The sequence below is a fragment of the Drosophila subobscura genome, chromosome J (assembly GCF_008121235.1).
Source record: "Drosophila subobscura isolate 14011-0131.10 chromosome J, UCBerk_Dsub_1.0, whole genome shotgun sequence".
NCBI lineage: Eukaryota > Metazoa > Arthropoda > Insecta > Diptera > Drosophilidae > Drosophila > Drosophila subobscura.
This window is the reverse complement of record NC_048532.1, coordinates 18,362,161-18,381,849: the sequence shown is the minus strand read 5'-3', so window position 1 is coordinate 18,381,849 and position 19,689 is coordinate 18,362,161. Positions and strand designations below refer to the sequence as shown.

At 44.3% G+C, this 19,689-nt stretch overlaps 5 protein-coding genes across 11 annotated transcripts in view; 3 read left to right on the top strand and 2 right to left on the bottom strand.

Moving 5' to 3' along the window:
* The first annotated feature begins 30 nt into the window (after positions 1-30).
* LOC117895588 (nucleolar MIF4G domain-containing protein 1 homolog) lies at positions 31-2,736 on the top strand. The gene is made up of 2 exons (XM_034803337.1): positions 31-977; positions 1,036-2,736. The coding sequence occupies exons 1-2, from the start codon at positions 107-109 to the stop codon at positions 2,715-2,717; spliced, it is 2,553 nt and encodes an 850-aa protein (XP_034659228.1). The 5' UTR covers positions 31-106; the 3' UTR covers positions 2,718-2,736.
* LOC117895591 (uncharacterized protein C7orf50 homolog) lies at positions 2,709-3,761 on the bottom strand. Its single transcript, XM_034803341.1, has 2 exons — positions 3,500-3,761; positions 2,709-3,443 (listed from the first exon to the last, which is right to left on the bottom strand). Exons 1-2 carry the CDS (start codon positions 3,654-3,656, stop codon positions 2,788-2,790), a joined length of 813 nt encoding a protein of 270 aa, XP_034659232.1. The 5' UTR covers positions 3,657-3,761; the 3' UTR covers positions 2,709-2,787.
* A 1,803-nt stretch (positions 3,762-5,564) lies between these two features.
* Positions 5,565-19,689, top strand: part of LOC117895585 (supervillin) — a 125,977-nt gene continuing 111,852 nt past the window's right edge. For 3 of the 7 annotated variants that reach the window (XM_034803323.1, XM_034803321.1, XM_034803318.1), the window contains exon 1: positions 15,862-16,681. In XM_034803323.1, the coding sequence (XP_034659214.1) occupies positions 16,667-16,681 (15 nt within the window). In that variant the 5' untranslated portion in view covers positions 15,862-16,666. Of the gene's footprint in view, positions 5,707-15,758; positions 16,682-19,689 lie in introns of those variants that run through there. The other 4 variants (XM_034803320.1, XM_034803329.1, XM_034803326.1 and 1 more) reach the window with 4 other exon arrangements.
* LOC117895594 lies at positions 18,542-19,060 on the top strand. The gene has a single exon (XM_034803344.1). It carries the CDS (start codon positions 18,557-18,559, stop codon positions 19,049-19,051), a length of 495 nt encoding a protein of 164 aa, XP_034659235.1. The 5' UTR covers positions 18,542-18,556; the 3' UTR covers positions 19,052-19,060.
* LOC117895597 lies at positions 19,078-19,660 on the bottom strand. Its single transcript, XM_034803347.1, has 2 exons — positions 19,337-19,660; positions 19,078-19,278 (listed from the first exon to the last, which is right to left on the bottom strand). Exons 1-2 carry the CDS (start codon positions 19,613-19,615, stop codon positions 19,174-19,176), a joined length of 384 nt encoding a protein of 127 aa, XP_034659238.1. The 5' UTR covers positions 19,616-19,660; the 3' UTR covers positions 19,078-19,173.

The following is a 19,689-nucleotide window of genomic DNA, read 5'->3' as shown; positions in this document are numbered from 1 at the left end:
GCCAAAAAGCGTGCAGGTGCACACACGTGCTATACAACACTGAACGTTCAACCAGCTGATTGGAGCCGAATTTTTAAATGTGATTCTGAGGAAATTCCGCTAAAATATGGTTAAAATAAAGAAAAAGGAGCCCATGAAGAAGCGTCTCACCCGCAAGGAGCAGCGCAAGCAGAAGCAGGAGGTGAAGAAAACCCACAAGCGACTCTACCATGCTGGCAAAACAAACGGCACACAGCGCGTGGTCGCTGCGGAAGCGGCTGCCGCGGCAGCGCAGTCGTCAAAGGGTGGCCGCAAGAAGAAGAAGAAGAAGGCGAAAGTGAATCCCGAAGAGATTCCCCTCGAGCAGATGCTCTCCGGGGAAGTGGATGAAGATGATGACGAGTCTATTGCCTCGGACTTCAGCGATGCCGAAGTGGATGCACTGCTGCCCGCCCGCCACAAGGTCGAGACCTACGAGCCGCTAAGAAAGCAGCCAAAGGCGCAGCGTGGCGCCATCCAGCGGCAGGATGAGGTGGAGGTGCGCAAACGTGAGCTGCGCCAGCAGAAGGAGCTGCAGGGCAAGGCGCGCAAGCAGCGGGTGAAGCAGCTAAAGGTGGACAACGAGGAGGAGGACCGCGAGATTGCCAAGCTGGAGAAGAAGTTGAAGCTGAACAAGAGCAAGGACAAGAACCGCCTCGTGCGCAAGATGTTCAACGATGGCTTGGACTATCTGCTGGACTTTTGCCTGGACGACGATGAGGAGAAGCAAAAGTGGGAGGAGAAGCAGGAGCGAAAGCGCCAGATGAGGGAGCAGCAGGAGAAGGAAGAGGCGGGCATGTGGAGCGACGACGAGGAGGAGGAGGATGATGAAGATGAGGCAAGGGACATGCCAGAGGATGACAGTGAAGAGAGCGGGGAGAGCGGCATGGAGGATTCGGCAGAGGAGCACAGCGAAGAGGAGGATGAAGATTCGCAGGAGGAGGAGCCACAGTCCAAAAGTGAGTAGATTTCAGCTGCCAAAAACTCGATTAAACCCAACTTTACCCCTCCCCACAGTCAAAGAAGACATCTACGGCCGCAAGCGCGATGCTGAGGGCAACATTCTGCCCGATCCCAACGAGCAGGAGGCCACAGCCACCGGGCAGAAGTACATACCACCGCATCAGCGTGCTCTGCTGGCCGCCGCCAGTGCGGTCAGCAACGAGAAGCAGGCGGAGCTCCTCGCACGCCTGCTCAAGCAATGCAAAGGTCTGCTGAATCGTTTGTCCGAGGCGAATCTGCACAAGATTGCCGCTGGCATTGAGGCGCTCTACATGAAGAACTCCCGCTACAACATGAACGAAACGCTCACGAAGCTGCTGCAGGAGGCGTTGCTTGGGCCAACACGCACCCAGGAGCGCATGGTGCAGGAGCACATGGTGCTGCTGGCTTATTTGCACGCGCAAATTGGCAGCGAGATTGGCGCACACTTTCTGCAGACCTTTGTGGAGCTGTTTGATGGGCATCTGAAGCAACTGGCCAGCCTGGAGGTGGAGGACAAGCAGCTGAACAACATTGTGCTGCTCCTCTGCTACATGTACATCTTCAAGATCTACGAATTGAGTCTGCTGATGGAGCTGATTGGCCGCCTGGCGGATAATCTGTGCGAGAAAACCGTCGAGTGTCTGCTGCTGATCTTCCAATCGATTGGCTTTCGCCTGCGCAAGGATGATCCGTTGGCCTTCAAGACCATGATGCAGAATGTTCAGTCAAAGATTGCCGCCGCACCGCTGGAGCTCAAGGAGAATCCCCGCCTGCGCTTCATGGTGGACATACTGAATGCCGTGAAGAACAACAACATGAACAAGCTGCCGCAGTACGATCCAGAGCTGGCGGAGAACCTACGCAAGCGCCTGAAGGCCATGCTAAAGAACGATCGCTATGTGGTGACGCTCAATATAACCCTCGAGGATCTGCTGCGCGCGGACAAGGTGGGCAAATGGTGGATTGTGGGCTCTGCGTGGACGGGCAACCTCAACGAAATGGGCGCAGCAACCAAGCAGAAGGCGAACCAATCCCAATCCTCTGCGGGTTTTGCCGATCAACTGCTGGAGCTGGCCAAGAAGCAGCAAATGAACACAGCCGAGCGGCGGAATATCTTTTGCATCATCATGAGCGCCGCGGACTATGTGGATGCCTTCGAGAAGATCCTGCACTTGGCGCTGAAGGATCAGCGCGCGGTGGCCTATGTGATCATACATTGTGCCTTGAACGAGCGGCGTGCGAATCCCTACTACGCGCACTTGGCCCTCAAGTTCTGTCAGTACAATCGAAAGTACCAGCTGGCGTTTCAGTTTGCCGCCTGGGATCGCATCAACGACATCGAATCGCTGTCCAAGGCGCAGATACGCAATCTGGCGAGCTTCCTGCAGCAGCTGATACTCGCCGCGGGCCTGCAGCTGTCCGTGCTCAAGGTGGTGGACTTCATGCAGCTGGAGCGGCTGAGCTTTTACTTTATGCGCGAGGTTATGGTGAGGCTGCTGCTGTCCAGCGATGAGCGTGAGCTGCAGCAGGCTTTCGAGCGCATTGCCAAGAACTCCAAGCTGCAGCAGTTCAAGCAAAGCGTTCGCCTCTTCATGCAGCACTTTCTGCTGCAGCAGGAGCAGCTGGCGAAGCTCAAGCTGGAGGAGGCGCAGCAGCTGCTGCTGCAGCAGCGCGTCGATCAACTGGACAAGCTCTTGGCCTACGTGGACTTGTAAATTACAAAATAGAAAGAGACTTTTATTAAATTCTAGAGTAAAACATTAACAATATAAGGTTGCAACACGCTCAATCGAAGCTCTGCAGTAGATCGCGTGCCCGCTGGTAGCGCGTGGATTCTATCAGCTTCTGGCGTTCCGTTTCGTCCTCCAACTTTTCGCCCTCTTTGTCCAGCTTCTCGATGATCTCCTCGGCCAGCTTGCTGATCTTGGCACGCGCTGCACCCTGACTGCTGGCCAAATACTCCAGTGCTATGTCCCAGAGCTCACCCGCCAGCTTCTCCTCATCGAAGGCCGTCTGCTGTATGGATATTTGGCGTAGCTTCACGAATTTCCACTCCGCCCGGGAGTTCTTCCACTGCCGCAGGTACTCTTCGTTGCGCTTGGCCTCCTTGTTGGAGCTCTGATCCTTTTGCGCCTCCAGACGCTCGAGATGCTTCTGTTTCTTCTTCTGGCGCACGGTGACGACGGTTTTGGTGTTCTCTGGCTTGGAGGCCTCCTTCAGTTGTTCATCTGTGGGCAGGCTCTCCTCGTTTTCCTCATCATCGTCGCCCGCTTCCTTGCTGCGCTTCTCCTTGATGGCAGCCGCCTCCTCGCGCTGCTTTCGCTTGGCTGCCTTGCGGGGACTGATCTCTGGGCTATTCTCCTCCTCATCGGCGACAGCTGCTGACTTTTTAGGGCGCTTTTGCTTGACCAAGGCCTCATCTGTCTTCAGTTTACGTTTGCCTGCATACATGTGTAAAGTCAATGAATGTTTCTCTGGGAAAGAGAGCTCCACTTACCTGCTGTTGGCGCCTGTTCCTCCATTTCAGGTTCCACAATCAAACTTTTGTTGGCCACCTCGTCGTCGCTGCTATTATTTGCGGCAGCAGCTGCTCTTTCATGCTTGCGCTTCTTGCCCTTGGGCTTTGGTTTGGTCTCCACCTCAGAACGAGCCATTATCTGCTTCTCTTTGGATGTTTTTTGGCTGAGAAATTCAAATAAATTCTCACGTTTTACGAAAAATGCGTTTTTCCTAATGCTGCACTATCGATGACATCGATGATTACAGAATTAAGCGATAGATAAATGTCATCGATATATCGTTGGAGAGAAAAAGTGGATTTAAAACGAATGTGGAAACAAAATGTCCTAACGAGATATATCCACAAAGAAATCATACGGAAAACATAAAATTGTTGCCCAATCGAACGGCTAGCGCTTTTATTGCAGCTCCAAGCTTTAACTATCGAAATATCGCAGCCCATCATATGTTTGACCGGCAAATTACACAACACTAAAGCTGCCCAAACAAACTAATCCAAAATAAATCAGAATTTCTTAAGTTAATTCGTGTAATAAACTAAATACCGTTCCGAAACGTAATCAATCTAATAAATAGTATCTAATTGTGCCTATGCAGAGCTACCGTTGCTGTTTTTACGCGGTGTGCGATCCAATTTCAACGCGAAACCAAAGTTCCCCCATTGGAACGTTTTGCGGCGCGCAAATTTGTTAACCCGCGTGCCGTGAGTGTGTGTGATAGTTATTAATAATTCAAATGATGTAATTAAGTGTTTAGTATAGGGTTTACAAGGTACTCCGGTATAGGGTTCAATCAATCAGCCATTTCTAGGTAAGTTTATTGTTTTAAGTTTGGCCCTGGCGGCACATACGCAACAACAAAACGTGGTTTTTGCTTCCCCCCGCGCCTTTTAGTCAACCGGTAAATGCAACTGTTTATCGTTGCGTCGGTGTAGCGCGCGCCTGTGTGTGTGTGTAAAGTGCGTATGTAAAAAGTGAGTTTTTAATGGTGAAATGGAAGAAAGTTTCGAAAATGGAAGGAAATGCTTGGAGTTGGATCATTTTGGCTGCGGAAAAGGAAGGATATTGGAAAGGATTCCCTCAAAACAGCTGATACACGCCATAGATTTCCCAGCTGTCGAATGTCAAGGTGAGTGTGCGCCCCACCGTTACGTTACACTTTAATTTTCCATGATTTTTCCCGCCCGCAACACACACACACTTTTCACTTTCATTCTGAGGGACGCCGGCGCGCCATGCCTTGTGCACCCTTCCTCTCTCCCTCTTTCAATCTCTAAAAACATTTTCATCTGCTTTGAGTCGATGTTTTTCTGTTTTCTGTTGGCAAAAATAGCATTTTCCTCCGTCGAGTGTTTTCTGTGTGTTCTGAGTGGAAAAGCTCTCATTTGTTCTTTGGCTACTTGGTTGTGATTCCGTTGCGGATTGGTCTTTCCGTTCAGTTTTGCTTTAGTTGTCTTCCCGTGCGCCTCGCAATCATCGCCTCGTCTCCCGTCGTCCGGGGTGTTCTCTTTTCCCGTTTCCTACGCGCCCGTTTGGTCGTTTTTTGGTGCAATTTTCATAGATTTTGTGATTGTTCTATTTTGGGGGAAATAGCAAATAAAGGAAGTCATTTTTCAAACGCATTTATGTTAGGTTTGCACGGTGCGAGCGCGTCTAGTATTGACATCTCGCGTAACGCTAATTGGATTGTCTACGAAACGTGCAAACAGCGGCGGTCGGGACCTGTCACAACACCAACAACAAAACGTCGACTTCCAACTCTGCGATAACTTCAGCCGGGTTACGGTTATTTCCCTGTACGCCGCGAGTTGGTGCCCTGCCCCCCGCGCTGTATTTGTGTTGTGTTTTGTGTCCGCAGTAATCAATAGTTTCTGTTGTTTCGCGCGTTTTACTTTCTAACATACTTTGGGTCCTATCCCAGTCCCAATCCCCAACCCTTTACCCTGTCAACCGTCCGCACCTTAACCCTCCCCCTTGTCACCCGACCGTGCCCTAAACCCCTGCCCGTTACCCCTCTTTGCGCGTCGTCGTGTGTGTTTCTGTGACAACGTGAGCGGCCTAAACAAAAGCCACAAAGAAAGGTAGAAATCGCAACAGAAGAGCGACTAACTTTCAGTTCTGGAATGATAAAAGCAGCTCCACATCCACAACTACATATAAATGCTCAACAGTACGCGCCATAAGTGTAAGTACCAGCGCTGTCTATGTAAACATCCGTTGAAGATTACATCAGTACACAAGGCATCCAGTGAGAGGTGTGGCTGTGTTGCTTTCCTCGTGAATCAGTTTTTTGTATCTGTATCTTTTCCATTTGCTTAGTTTCTCTTACGCATTTTGTATCTATTTGGCAGCCGCATCTATCTATCTTTGTGTGAGTGTGTGCTTTTCCAATAGTTTTCCTCTCTATCTCTAAAATTGGATCATCTTGCTGGCAATTAAGGCCTCCCACCAAAATAACTTCAACTAAAAATTATTTGTTGGCTTCAAATATGACGGCAGGACGGAATGCCTTAAATCATTTCGTTTGGAAGTTTTTATGCTGCTGATGAGTTGAAAATGGAGGGTTGTATATCATTCGAGGAGCTCTAGAAATGTCAAAAAAAGTGTGAGCAGCTTTTGTTATGCGATGGAATTCTGTCATACATGGAACTAGATGTTTTTTGAGTTCTTATGTAGGTTAATATTTGATTTGTATATCTGGATATTTTCTTTCTAATATTCCTTCAAAATAATCCTCCAAGTTGTACCAAATCTTCTGCCAATTCCTGCAATTTCTCTTAGCTTTTTCTTCTAGTGTTTTTTGTTCCTTTTTGCCGCACTCATTAAATGTATCTTTTGAGCACAAATGTCAAATATTGCTTTTTTAAGGGTCACCGGCTAAATATTCTTTGGCTCTCTCTGCCTATTTATTTTTCAATGTTGCATGCCACAAGCATTCTGCTTTTGTTTGCCAAAAGCCGCCCTTTGGCACTGCATTTCTTTTGAGTGTTTTTCCAGCTATTTTCCCCCCAAGGGGTTCTATCACTCTTTGTGTAAAGACTCAAGCTGCACGAGAGGCCGAGCTTTAACCCACACTTAAAATATTGTAGAAAACCCATTCAGAAAAACGCAATTTTCTCTATGTGGCCTACGCATCTTTGTATCTTTTCCAGACAATTTCTAATAGCTTTTTGATTTATACCCAAGCGAAAAACAAATAGGAAAACATTTGCTTTATTTTGATTTTTGAATGATTCTAGAAGCCGGCAGATCTTTATTTCCATTCGTATTGACGTCAAATTGTTTATGCAGGCCACAGGGCCGACATTTAGTTGATGGCCGACTGGTTTATTTATTCCTTATAGATACACAGATACACGGACGACTCTGCTGCTACTGTTTGGGTAGATATTGTAATTTCTATATAGGGAAATCAAGTGCCGCCAAAATCATTCGATATGCAAGTCAGGTTTCAACATCGAACTTTGCCAAATACCGCGTCTCGAGGGCGTCACAGATTTGCGCGTTCCAAACGCCATTGAAATATTAATGCAGTCGTACATTTTTTTACTCTCCGCTTTTTTGTACACATTATATTGCCATATTCCATATATTTTTGTTGGCTTAAATGGCGTCGCGCCGACACGCGCACTTCCGTCAACCCAAATATATATATTTTTTGTTTCCCAAAGAAAATCCCCAAAAATAACAATCGAAAGAATACAATTTGTTCTTTTGGCGACATGGCAGAGCAAGTGTTAAAAAGTGACAGATTGTTCGGGTGGAGGAAAACACGTACTCTATAGCTATATAATATCAGGGTCTTTTTACGATATGTCTCGTTATTTTTCTCTCATTAAATTATGAAAAATTGTTTGGTCAAGACAGTGTAGCGATTCAGACTGCTATAATGAGACTTTCGCAAAGATTAATGGCAGCCGAAGATGTGTGTAAAAATTCGCTAAAATGTTGAAAGGGTTAATGATCTTTCGGAAACAAATAACGGAACGATATAATGCTCGTTGAGCCATTATTTTTCGCCAATTTTGGCAGGGAAATTGTGCCATTTTTGGTTAAAATTATTGCCTATACAAATGCTTTAAAATAATTTTATATTTGAGGATAAAAACCCTTTATTTGAATTTTTAATCTCGGTTGATTGCCCAAATCCCCAAGTTTTTCATTCTCTGAAATGTTAAAAAAAAAATTTTCTTTTTTCTCTAACCCAAGGGAATATTTAGCTCAAAAATGCGAGTCTCTAAATAAATGTTTGCGTGGAACGTAACGTAGAGTCCCAGCTAGACATTAATTAACATTAAGCAGACATCTAGATGCATATAGAAAAATATACAAACAAGATTTAGATACACTTGGAAAACAACAAAAGGAAAAGCATATTTTAAACGTTCGAAAACCAGAAATAGTTTAAATATCTGACGACATCACGAGAGGCACAAAATATTTGCAAAAAAAAAACTCAAATGTGAAAATACTTTTAGTGAATGACCCTGAAATGCGTGTGGGGTTCGGGTTTGAAGCGAATTTGAGCGTGAAAAGTAATTGGAAGTGGGTCAAATATGAAAAGGGGACATGTGCGTTGACTCTGTTTCGGTTACTCACCGGCAATGAGGTCAAAACAAAAGATAGGCTGACCCACCCGCTAGGCCGGCTGTCATGGCAACGAACTTGGCGTGGGGGGGAAAACCTCCTTCATTTCCAATAAACAATTCAATTAAAACAATTGCCAGGGACAACGATAAACAGGCGGCCGCGTGTCAATGCGTTTTCCATTGCGTACGCGTAGATCCCAAGAGTTTTCCCTTAGAGAAACGCTTTTCTTGTGCTGCGGCTTTGCTGCGTGAAAGTGAAAGTCCATGTGTGGTGTGCGTCCAATTTAATGTACAATTTTCTTACATTTTCTGTTCATTAATCTTTTTCTTTTTCGCTTTTTTTTCGCATTTCTTTGCGATAATGTTTTGATTGTCTTTTGCTGGCATGTGCAACGCTCAATCGTTGATTGATTCGATTTGCCTGCCTGCCTGACCAACAGAAATGTGTTTCTGCGGTTGCAACAAATTGAAATTACGTTAATTAGCATTTCACGTATCAAATTTGATTTAAAAAATGCTAATTTTAGTCGCTGGAAGTTCGAAAATGTCTTTGGAAATCAAACAAATATCTTTTACCATGCTTCCATTTTGATTATATGTATCTTTTGTGAAAACTTAATGACCTTTTCGTCTGGAGTTCTTTGCGGGCTTTTGTTGGTTTTAATGATTAAGATTAAGATAAATGATCTTTTGTTGATGGTTTGTTGGCTTTTGCTGATTGATTTTTGGGAGAGTGTTTTGCTTAATGATTGAGTTTTGAAAGAGATATTTTTCTTCTCAGAGTCTTGGCCTACGATCTGGTTTAGTTTCAGGTTGGAGTATTTATTTTGGGCTGAGCTGAAATCTAGATTTTTGTTGATGCTTTGAGAGCTGATTCTGTTCTGTTTTAAGCTCTATAATTCACACTAATTCTCATAATTTATCATATGTTCTAGTAACCAATAACTCTTCCTAGCATTCCCATTGATTTCTACCTCAATCTCTGCCTGATCTTTGGTCTCTTCCATTTCTTTCTTTATGGGAAGCATAATTTCAATAAATTTCTCCTACAATTTGCCATCTTATAGGCAATATCCCCGCCTCCTCCGCTGCGTGTGGCGAGTCATCAATCTGTCGTCTGTCGTTCGAGTGATCCGAGTGTGTGGAGACAACTTCGGTTTTGCGGGTTCTGCGGGTTTTTCTGTGATTTGTGCGGTTTCTTTTTCTTTGTTTTTGGTATAATTACGGGCCAAGCGATTGTCTGTAACCCAATTCTTGAGCAATTCTCTGGCATTTCATTCAAGTTCACATGCAAAAACACGTTTCTCCGTTGCTTTGGCTGTTTGCTGCGCGGCGTGGGTTGGAAAATTGTTTCGCGCCTTGTTTTTTTTGGTCACAAATCGAATTTGCATACCGCCTCAGGAGAGGGGAGGGAGCTCCAATATATGGGTCTGTCTCAAGTAATTTGAATTGAAGATTGAAGGAATGGTTATTATGATATTTGCATACAAGCATTGCAATTAATTTGTAGCGAATGGCGCACCTATTGCTTAAGGATTGGCCAGGCATTCCATCTCAGTGAACTGCTCCTGAGGGTCCGTCATAGAAAATTAACATAAAACAATATGCACACAAATAGTCAGACGGATTTGAGATTTCTTTAACCTGAAACGTGCCTTTTTGTGGCAAAACAAGAAAGCCCAAACCAACCCAACCACTGATGGCACGTGAGCATTTTACAAATGATTCCAGAAACTAGGGAAAACACGAGTACGCACCTAGAAAAACAGCCGCAGAAAGATTTCATAAAAAAAAACACAGCACAGAAATTAAAATAAAAACCAAAAACAACAGAAAAAAAAGTTTGAGGTATTTCGTGTTGATTTTCCTTTAGGTTTTTGTTTTTAAATATCATAAAACGTACTTTTGTTACTTTTTTTTTTATTCGACGCGTGCGTTTGGGTGTGCTAATAATTGGAGGAGGTAGATGACTACTGGGTGCTCTACCAAAAAATCAAAAAATATCAGAACACACAAGAAGAGAGCTAGAAAATATTTACAGTAAAAATATATATCAGGAAGTATCAGAAAACCCTTTACAAATTATAAGAAAACTCAAAAAGAAATAGTAGAAAATGTTAAAAAATAATAAATAAATCTCAGCTCATATCTTCAATAAAAGAAGGCAATATCCCACCCATAAGCAAGGGTATCTCTAGGGTTTCCAACCCATAAACCAACCCAAAACGAGATCTGAACGTGTGCTCCCATCGTTGGGAGTCGGAACAGGGGCCTTTTTTAAAGATGAAATCTACTATCCATGACGAAACCACAGCTCTGGCTCTGTCTGTGGCTGTGAGCTATATTTAGTAGGTGGATTGCACATTGATTGTCTTCTAGTTACAGAGAGAGCTAGAGCGAGAGAGAGACTGTGACCGAGACGCGACCGATGACTGATTAAATTTATGCACACACCATCGCCCATCGCCCATCGCCCCAACGAAGTGGGGGCTGGCACTTTTCCACCACTCGTGTGATTTATGCCGACCGACACTTGCTGGGCGTGGCTACAAAGAATTTCTTAATGGTCAAAACCAAAGCACATTACGTGACCAACTGGATACAAAAAGGCAAAGCAACAAAGTACTCGCGCAGCGCGTTGCGAAAGCGAAAAACGAAAGTGCCAAAGACCAGGTCCAAGAGCCAGAGCCAGGTCCAAGAGCCAGAGCCAGAGCTCGTTTTCTTGCTACAGCTCCTGGCCATGGGCCTCCCTGCCTTTTCTTCATCGATTGTCGCATTGCATCATCTTTTACATCTCTCATATTTCCCCAGCCAGTGCAGTCGTAAATACCAAATATAATTGTTTAACTGTCCATAAAAAACTGAAGAAAAAAGGAGACCCTTTATGTCTCCACGTCCATTGAACTGTGGAGCCTCCAAAAGAAATATTTCTGACCAAAATAAATTTCACACCAATGTGTTGGCTTGGCGCAAGTATCTCTCGGCTTGTCCATCCATCAATTGAGTGGAGAGAGGAGAAAGATGTTGCGCCACCACAGCACACAGCCAGCAGGCAACAGGTCGTCGGGCAGGCAGGTGTCGAAGATCTCTTTCCTTACGGGGGTGGATCGCATAGGTGATGGAGATATTTTTCCCAGAGAATTATGAGTGAAGACATCAGTAGAGGCTAGCAGAGAATTGGCAGCCTGGGAAAACAAGGAAGTTGCATGGGTAGATCGTGATATAATTGGGATGAGGGCAGGCCCAGGTTGGTGGTTGATGAATGGAGAATCTATGGGAACAGGAAAGGGATCATAGAGGGTCCTTGAAGACAGCAAGAACTGTTCCAGTGATAAAAGGATTAAAAAAAGCATTAGCAGATCTATTAAACAGATTTAAAATTCTTTTTATATCTCCAGTATCTGCCCTCAAAGTCAAAGTAAACACCAGCTAAAGTATCTGCAACCTCAAAACAAATGTATCTCCATCTGTCTCGTATCTTTTACCACGCATTCCATGAGCATTAATTGTCTTTTGGTTAGCCACAAATCTGTCGCAAAAACCTCAATTGAGAAAACTTGATTTATGACTGGGAATTGCAGATAAATAGCTTTTCCCCCCCTATCTTTTCCACGGCTTTTCTTCACTGTTCGTCGATTGCTCTATTTGGGGAAAATTGCATGTCAACGGAAATTGCTTAATCATTTCCACGCATATCTCTCGACATTTTCACTACACTTCTCTCTCTCCCCTGCCCACTTTGATCTCTCCTTTTTCGCTCTGTGTAATCTATCGCCTTGTGAAATGTTTTTCCTTTTTGCCAAATGACTAATCCACAAAACTCTCTTGTCTTTTGCAGGTAAGTTTTCCGTTCCACACTATAAAAAAGGAAATCATTGCGTAAGTCAATAAAACTGTGGAAAATTGTTTACTTAGGACTTCCCCTCTTCGGGGCGTTGCGTTACGGTTTTCATGAGGAAGTTCCAGTAGGATGCAGCCATTAGCATGTGCATACGCATCCCCTGCACAGAAATGATTCATATAATGGATTTTCCCAATCAATTTTCGAATGATTACGAGCAGATATCTGCTGCAGACGCTGGCGAGACCATGGAAATTATTGGCTCATTTGTGCGAGAGAGAGAGAGAGAGAGAGAGAGAGAGAGAGAGAGAGAGAGAGAGAGAGAGAGAGAGAGAGAGAGAGAGAGAGAGAGAGAGAGAGAGAGAGAGAGCGAGCGGAGACCACAAAACACTTGTGAACCCGTGAGATACTCCGCTGAAGAGCCTCATTTTCTGCCACATTGCCTCTCTGTCTCCTGCTCATTACCTTAGGCTTCCTCCTTTACCTGATGACCTCTTGTCGCGCCTAACGATCTTCAACCCAAGCCGAAGACAACAACAACAAACCAGTCTACAGACAGTCGTCGGCTGCCTCTTGCCTCATGCCTCATGCCACTTGTCTCCTGTATCTCTATCTTGTGTTATTTCGTTGTTATTGATAGTTGTACAACATTCAGAGACGTGTGCGCATCGAGATACTCGACGTTGCTGCCGCTGCCGCTGCCGCTGCTGCTGCTGCTGCTGCTCATATTCATTGAATCTCTGGGTTGTTCGTATCTTAAACATGTCTGTTTGTGTGGTGCCTTTTGCTCATTTGCAAATCCATCTGGTGGGCTAATGTCTCCTTCTCTCCAGGGGTATGTCAATTAGCTGAAGGCCCGACGGAATGACTCTGCCTGATGTGCAAACAGAAGTGCGTGATGATCAATGAACCTGCCTGTTTGACAGTCTCCCAGCTAGATGTTTTCCGCCTGCAAAGTGAAAGTGAAAATGTGCGAGGAAAGTGCAAAGAAGAAGGCTCTGAACTGCAAAGAATTTTGTGAGCTGTTTTGGGGCTTAAAATAGGATAAAGAAAGGAAATAATGAAGCAATTTTAGAGATTTTTGAGAGAAATTGTAGAACTTTTTGTTGAGATGAATTAAAGAAATATTTTCTGTAGCTTTAGCGGAAATCAAAAGACAACTCTAAGAGAGTTCCTTGCTTCCTTTTCCTATTGAAATTTTTCCCTTCTCGAATGTTCCACATACAAAAGCAAATCAAGAATTTATATCATAAAGATAACTTCTCCCACGGCTGTGGTTATTTTCTTCATTTTTCTTCTCCTACAATATTTTCCACCCACATGAAACTAATTGAAGATTTCATATCTGTGAATCTCTGGATTTTATGGCCTTCGAAACTCATCTGCAATCTGGAATCTGGAATCAGCAATCTGCAGTCGCTTTTGCAGTCGTTTAATAGATTCTAAAAGCCAGAAAGCAGACAATTTATGATACAAATTAAATGCATGAAAATTATGATGAATGCGAAATGAAATTTATGTTGATGACATACCCCCATGCGCCAAAGCAGCGAATCCCAAAGGCTCTCCACAGACTCCACCAACGGCAGACTACAGATTTCTACTTCATGGATGTCTCCTTCGCCCTTTCAGGGCTCTCTGCCCTTCCCTCTGCTGCTTACAGGGCTGTCTCCGCGTTCCCTCTCAACTCTTTATGCTTTGGGGCAGCCTCCAATCAAGAGCCAGACGATCCACAGACAACAAACAGTCGACGGCTGGCAGAGTCTGTAAGCCAAGTCTTTTGGGTTGTTTATGTCTGCCTCTATCTCTGGGTCTCTGGCTGTGTCTCTGGGTCTCTGGTTTGGGCCTGCTCCTACCTCTCCTGCCACTCTCCATCCATGCTGATTCAGTGTAGGATATGGTGGAGGCCTGCCTCTAGCCGAAAGTTGTTGCGTATTTAAAATGGAAATTGCAAGTTTTTTGTACGTTCCTCTCCCAGTCTCTGGCCTGTGCGGCGCTTTTGTTTCACTTTCGTTTGCTTGATTGCAGGTTGTTGTTTTTGTTGTTTAATTTTCTGATTCGTTGCATTTATCACGGGGTGCCACACATTTATGCCACAAGATGCCAGAAGATCAGGCAGGCATGGCCAAAAGCCAGCCGCGCCACAACAAATTGGCCAAATCGAAGCGCCAGAGTTTCAATTTCATTTTCATTTACCGACACAGAGAGAGAGAGAGAGGGGGAGAGAAAGAGTAGATGTGATTTGAGGTTTTCAGGCTTTTCTTTGACTGGCTTTTGTTGAATGAAAATTCGGATCTGTTCTCTCGAGTGCTCATCTGATTTCTTCTTAATTTGGCTAATATTTCCTCACATGTTTGCAATTTTCACCTCCTTTTTGCACCACTTTGATCCATCCGCAGTTTTGTCATCTCTCTCGCTCTCTCGTTGACAGATTATGAAATATCTGGCATCATGCATCTCTTGCAACAGTCTTATGCCGCACAACAAAATTTCCTGTTTTTCTTTATTTTATTTACGCACTTCCCCACCGCCTCTACCTCATTCTCCTTCTCCTTTTTAGCATTTCGCATGCGTTTCGGCCGATCGGTATTAATTATTATGGGGGCCTCTTGTTTTTTTCCCTTTTGCGGACTTTTTCTTATGCCGCCGCGAACCTGTTGCAATGCGTTCCACAAGCTACGAAGAGATAGAGAGAAAGATATGCGAATGGGTGTGGGGTTTGGGGGGTGCCTGAAGTTCGGATTAGGTTGGGCCTTGGATTGGAGATTGGGGCGGTGGCTGCTGCTGCCACCGATGGAGGGGATTAGGGGATCGCAGAGGCGGAATCAGCTTTTTGGCGAGATCTGGCTGGAGTTGTAGAAGAAAGTTTCTTTGCTCTACTTTGTAACAGAAATTAATTTGAGCCTAATGCATTGAAGGGGATTAAACTTTGTATCTTCCGGGTTATTCTAATGCTAATCCCATAAATATCTCCTAAATTTGAACCCCATGCTATGTCATAAGCCTCTCCCTTGGGCTTCCATCACCTATTTAATTCATTTAGCTTCCATTAAGACCAATTTCTGTTCCACTTTGCCTTTCACTTGCCGGAATAATCAACAAATTAAGCAAATTCCAAGTGGGCGCCGGCTTCCCACAGTGGCAGTGCTCCACTTCTATCTGATAGCTCTCCACACCCCCCACCCCTGGTAATGTATCACGAAAATAATCCAAATTCCGAATGTCAAAGCCAATTTCAAGCCCCCAAAAGAATCTTTCGAACATGTCGCACGAACATGTTGCACGGTTATCAGCAATATTTCCATGCGATGCAACATGTGCGAGTATGAGCTGGTTGGAGTCCACACACGCGAATCGAGTCCACAAGCAAGAGAGAGAGTGAGAACGACTTAACATTTCTGGAACCTACTTAACATGTTGCATGCTAAGAGTTGAGGAACTGTTAGAAAACAAGCAACAATGGAAAGCCGCTTAAGCCAGTTAAATGTCTGTAGGTTTCTTGGATTGTAGATTGAAACTATTTTATTTCTATTATATTTATTCAAAATTTTACCTTTTTGACCTTTAAATCATCGAAATTCTATACAAAATTGAGTCCACAGATCTCACAACATGTTTTCCAGCAACATGATATAATTTGTACGCAATTATGAGCGCTCGCTCTCATCAAAAACCTGTGAGAAATTCCCGGACAAGAAATTACCATCCACATGCCCATTCACAATAGCATACACAATTCACAATGGGTGCCCAAACTCGCGCGCACAGCAAAGTTTGAAAATAAAATATTCGATTTGTGTAAATTCCATAGGCCGACTACTCAGTATTGCCTTGTCCACACCATCGAAATGGTCGCCTGCGAATAAAAGAAAACTAAAATGCACTAAAAAGAAACACACCGCTAACCAACCGACGAACTGTAAATAATTGTATAAATAAATGTAACAATAAATAAAAGTTAAAGTAAAGTTAAAGCGCCTGCGCAGAGGTACCTCCAGAATACGTGTGTGCCGACAAGTTATAACCAAGCGGATTGTGCCTCCAAGCTACCCATAGAATTGTGCCTCAATTATCCATAGATTGCGCCTTACGTTCCAATGGATTGTTGTGCCTTGAAATGCATTTGTTTGATCGATTTTGTGTGTGCGAAGAAGCCACCTTGTGAAGGCATTTCTCGTGTGAAATAAGTGAACAAAATGCGAGCATAGTTCCCATAGTGCGAGGGTCAACAAATAAAACAAAAACCGAAAAAGTGTGTTACCAACCAACCCTCTGTGGAAGCCAACCCCAAGGAAAACTCACTTCCTTCTTTTTAACCAACTTTTGTTACGTTTTTTATGCGGTGCCGATGACTAATTGCGTTTATATAGCCCGACTATATAAAGACTGTACAATAAGACACGACCGACCATCAACCCCTTTTAATTTCCACAAAACCAACGAAAAAAGTGCTGGAAATTGCTTCGCTCTCAAGTGAAGTTTTAGATTTTCATAGCAGCCAAAGATTTTCCTTACATTTTCATTTGGTATTTTGCACGGGCATAAACTCGATAGGAATTCGAGCCATCAAAAGTGAACCAAATTCGAAGTAGAGCAAAACGATAAAAGAATCGGCATCAAACAGATGCAGTTGCGGCCACAGGAGTTTGCTGCATAAATAGCATTCAAAACGGAACCAGACACAGGCAGAAAGATAAAGATACAGCTGCTGCAAAATGTATCTCATACAGGTGAGAAAACTAAACGCTACGGAGAACCGCTAGCCCATAGATCACACACACACAACACACAACGCGGTGCTGTGCTACCCTCTGGAGTAGGGAAAAGAAGTGTTTGCTGGCACTTATCAGGCTTCAGAGACAGCACCCGAAGAGGAGAAACATTGAAAGATCTTCATTTGTAAGCGCTTTTTAATTGTTTTGCCAGCGGAGATTGTTCCATCTCACCATCTGCATGAAGAGTGTGTCTTTCTTTCATTTCTAAGAGAGTCTCCCTGAGTAGACTGGAGCGTGCCGCCTCTCTGTGGCGTATATAATTGTGTTTAATTTGCAGCTAATTTATCTTTCCACTTGCTGGCCGCGGGGTGCGCAATCAACACAGCAACAAAGATGCCACAGATACGCGTCTGGCAGGGGAGGGAAGCTTACTGGAGCACCAGGCAGGCATCAGGTGGCAGCTCATTACTGAACTTTGAACTTGAAAACGGAGCTTCAGGCTGCCCCCCGAGTAGATGAAAACTGGTAATGGGTTTATGTGGCAGGGTTTCTCGATTGGGGCACGAAAAGTGGCACAAAAGTGGAGTAGAGCGTTGATTGGAAAAAGGAATTGAGAAAAGAGATTATAGCGGAAGTTCTTGTCTATTATTCTGATTATTTTATGAGCTGAATTTTATGAAATTCGGAATGCTTTTATTCAGGCTTCCTTCTTGTCTCCTCTCTTGGACGAGCGTGCGGAATTCCACTTGTCCAACAGTTCCTGCAGCGTCTGCCCCTTGGCCAGACTTGGCAGATGCTCCATGCTCTGGCCATTCAACATGGTCTCCGGATATTGTTCGGGAAACCAGTGGCGAATCGATCGAGGGAGCCTGACACGCGGATAGCGATCCACCGGCATCACCTCGTCCGTCATCACCTCGGGAACTGTTGTGATGTCTGCGGTGATCTGATAAATGTCCACAAACTTCTGGAAGTTCCTCAGAAAAATGTGCTTCAATTCAATAAGACTTTTGAGTGTGCCATCGGGATCGTGAATCTTGAACTCGATGCGCAGCCTGCGAAGATCGTCAAGGATCTCCAGCACGACATCCTGTTCAGTGCGTGCACCGCCGCTGGCTTTAATCTCTTCATGCATTAGAAGCGTAAAGTGATGGCTAATGTCGAAGAAGCCTTGACCAAGACGCTGCTTGTCTTCATAGTAATGTTCCATATCGTAGTCTTCCGGATCGGACTCATCGAGGACGCTCAGATGCCTGGAAAAAACCCGCTTGAACTCCTGGCGATTGAAGAGCTTCTGCAGCATGGATTCGGCGGGCTTAGGTGTTTGATCCTCAGCATCCTCAGTTGCGGCAGGTATAGCCTCCTCCTGGGGCTCTCCATTTGTGGGACTGGCCCAGCTCTGCATGCTGTAAAATGAAGCACTGCGATTGTTCTCTGCAGTCGCTGTCTTCGAATTGAATTCCATTGTAGTTTTTTTAAATCTATTTTGATATTGAAAATCAAAATTATTTTGTTGAAATTTATTGTTGAAATTTTATTTGTTGAAATTTTATTTGTTGAAAATTTGTTGTTGAAATGTTTTGTGGAAAATTTGTTTGTCGTTGCTGGACAAAAAATGTTGAATGTTATTAGAGCAAACTCCCAAATGAGACTGATATTTGCAGGCGACTGGCGACCTTTGACATGGGAATCTGATATGTGAAAACTCATGGGCCCCTGTGATCGAGATATTTCTCGACAAACGAAAACGTAAACCAAAAATTCCAGGTGCTGTTTGGAGTTTGACAGTAATTTAAATCTGTTTTACATTTTTTTTTAAATCAGTTGGCCCTGCCTTTCACCACAGTTGACTCTAAGAATATAATTCAACTGAAAGTTGATGCCAGAAAAATGCCCAATAACTGCCAGAAGCATCCCGAAAAGGACCGCAAAATTCGGGATGTGTTTTGTAGCATGCTCGACTGTGTGAATTCGGGACTAACACCCGCAACGGCTCGCATTTGCATTGAGTTGATGCGCCACGGGGTCCAGCCCAAGCAATTGGCGGAAATGATCAGAACATTGAAGCAGGAAGTGCGTGTAATGAATATCGAATCGGGGCTGGTCAAGACAATGGAAAATATGAAAATGAAGAGTGATTTTTACGCAATTAGAAACAAGAGTTTGAGCTCAGAATCATTGATCAGCACGGGATTGAACGGAGGGGACTCGGCAATGAAGAAAGGATTGAGTTCGGATTCAATTAGCAACATTGCCGCAGTCATCAATCAAGACTTGAGTCGAGAATCAATCAGAAGCTCCGAGAACGAATCAATTTTGAAGCAAATCAAAAGTCCAATATTGAAATGTGCGATTGAAAAAATACTTAATGAAATGAGTGATTAAAGACACCAGAAATTTATTTAGATTTCTATGCGGGGTGTATCCAAACGGAAGCATTCTTAAGCTGTAGCCAAAATGTATGTTTGGGGGCTTCTGTTGCATCTTTTGGGAGCTGAAATTTCAATTTATGTTTCAACCATCTTCGAACGCTTTCTGCGCTGGCTGTTGAGCACGGTAAAGGTGCCAGCGAGAATGATGAGAAATTGCAATATTTTGGCCTGATAAAAGGTCTGAAAAGTACAACAAATTAATACCTACAAACTCATAAAAAAGATCTTCACTCCTCACCTGATTTATGTAGATGGGTAATGGAATGTGCGCCCTGTGCGTGTGATAGTCGAGTCCTCGGAATATCCAATAGCCCGGCCAGCAGCCCAAGCCAGCCATCAGAAATGGTGCAGCCGTTTCGTAGGCATTCTCGAAGCCCTTGTCATTCACCACCTGTCGTATGTCTTCGCCCAAATTGGGCGGCACCACCGCTTCTTGAGGTGCTATGGGCGTCACAGGTCGCCAGATGTGGTCCGCTGTCCAGCTTTTCACACTCCCAAAATAGCTCCAAAGCCCCATTATTATTTTTTTAATTGCTTACTGAATTTTGAAGGCGAAATCAAATATTTGGTAGACACTCACAGGGGAGTACT

Bases quoted from the DNA above. Each gene is read 5' to 3' on its own strand.
- LOC117895597 (XM_034803347.1), bottom strand. From the start codon at position 19,615: ATGGGGCTTTGGAGCTATTTTGGGAGTGTGAAAAGCTGGACAGCGGAC. The intron at 19,279-19,336 runs GTGAGGAGTGAA...TGTACTTTTCAG, and splicing joins TACCCATCTACATAAATCAG to ACCTTTTATCAGGCCAAAAT.
- LOC117895591 (XM_034803341.1), bottom strand. From the start codon at position 3,656: ATGGCTCGTTCTGAGGTGGAGACCAAACCAAAGCCCAAGGGCAAGAAG. The intron at 3,444-3,499 runs GTAAGTGGAGCT...ACATGTATGCAG, and splicing joins GGAACAGGCGCCAACAGCAG to GCAAACGTAAACTGAAGACA.
- LOC117895588 (XM_034803337.1), top strand. From the start codon at position 107: ATGGTTAAAATAAAGAAAAAGGAGCCCATGAAGAAGCGTCTCACCCGC. The intron at 978-1,035 runs GTGAGTAGATTT...CCCTCCCCACAG, and splicing joins GGAGGAGCCACAGTCCAAAA to TCAAAGAAGACATCTACGGC.
- LOC117895594 (XM_034803344.1), top strand. From the start codon at position 18,557: ATGCCCAATAACTGCCAGAAGCATCCCGAAAAGGACCGCAAAATTCGG.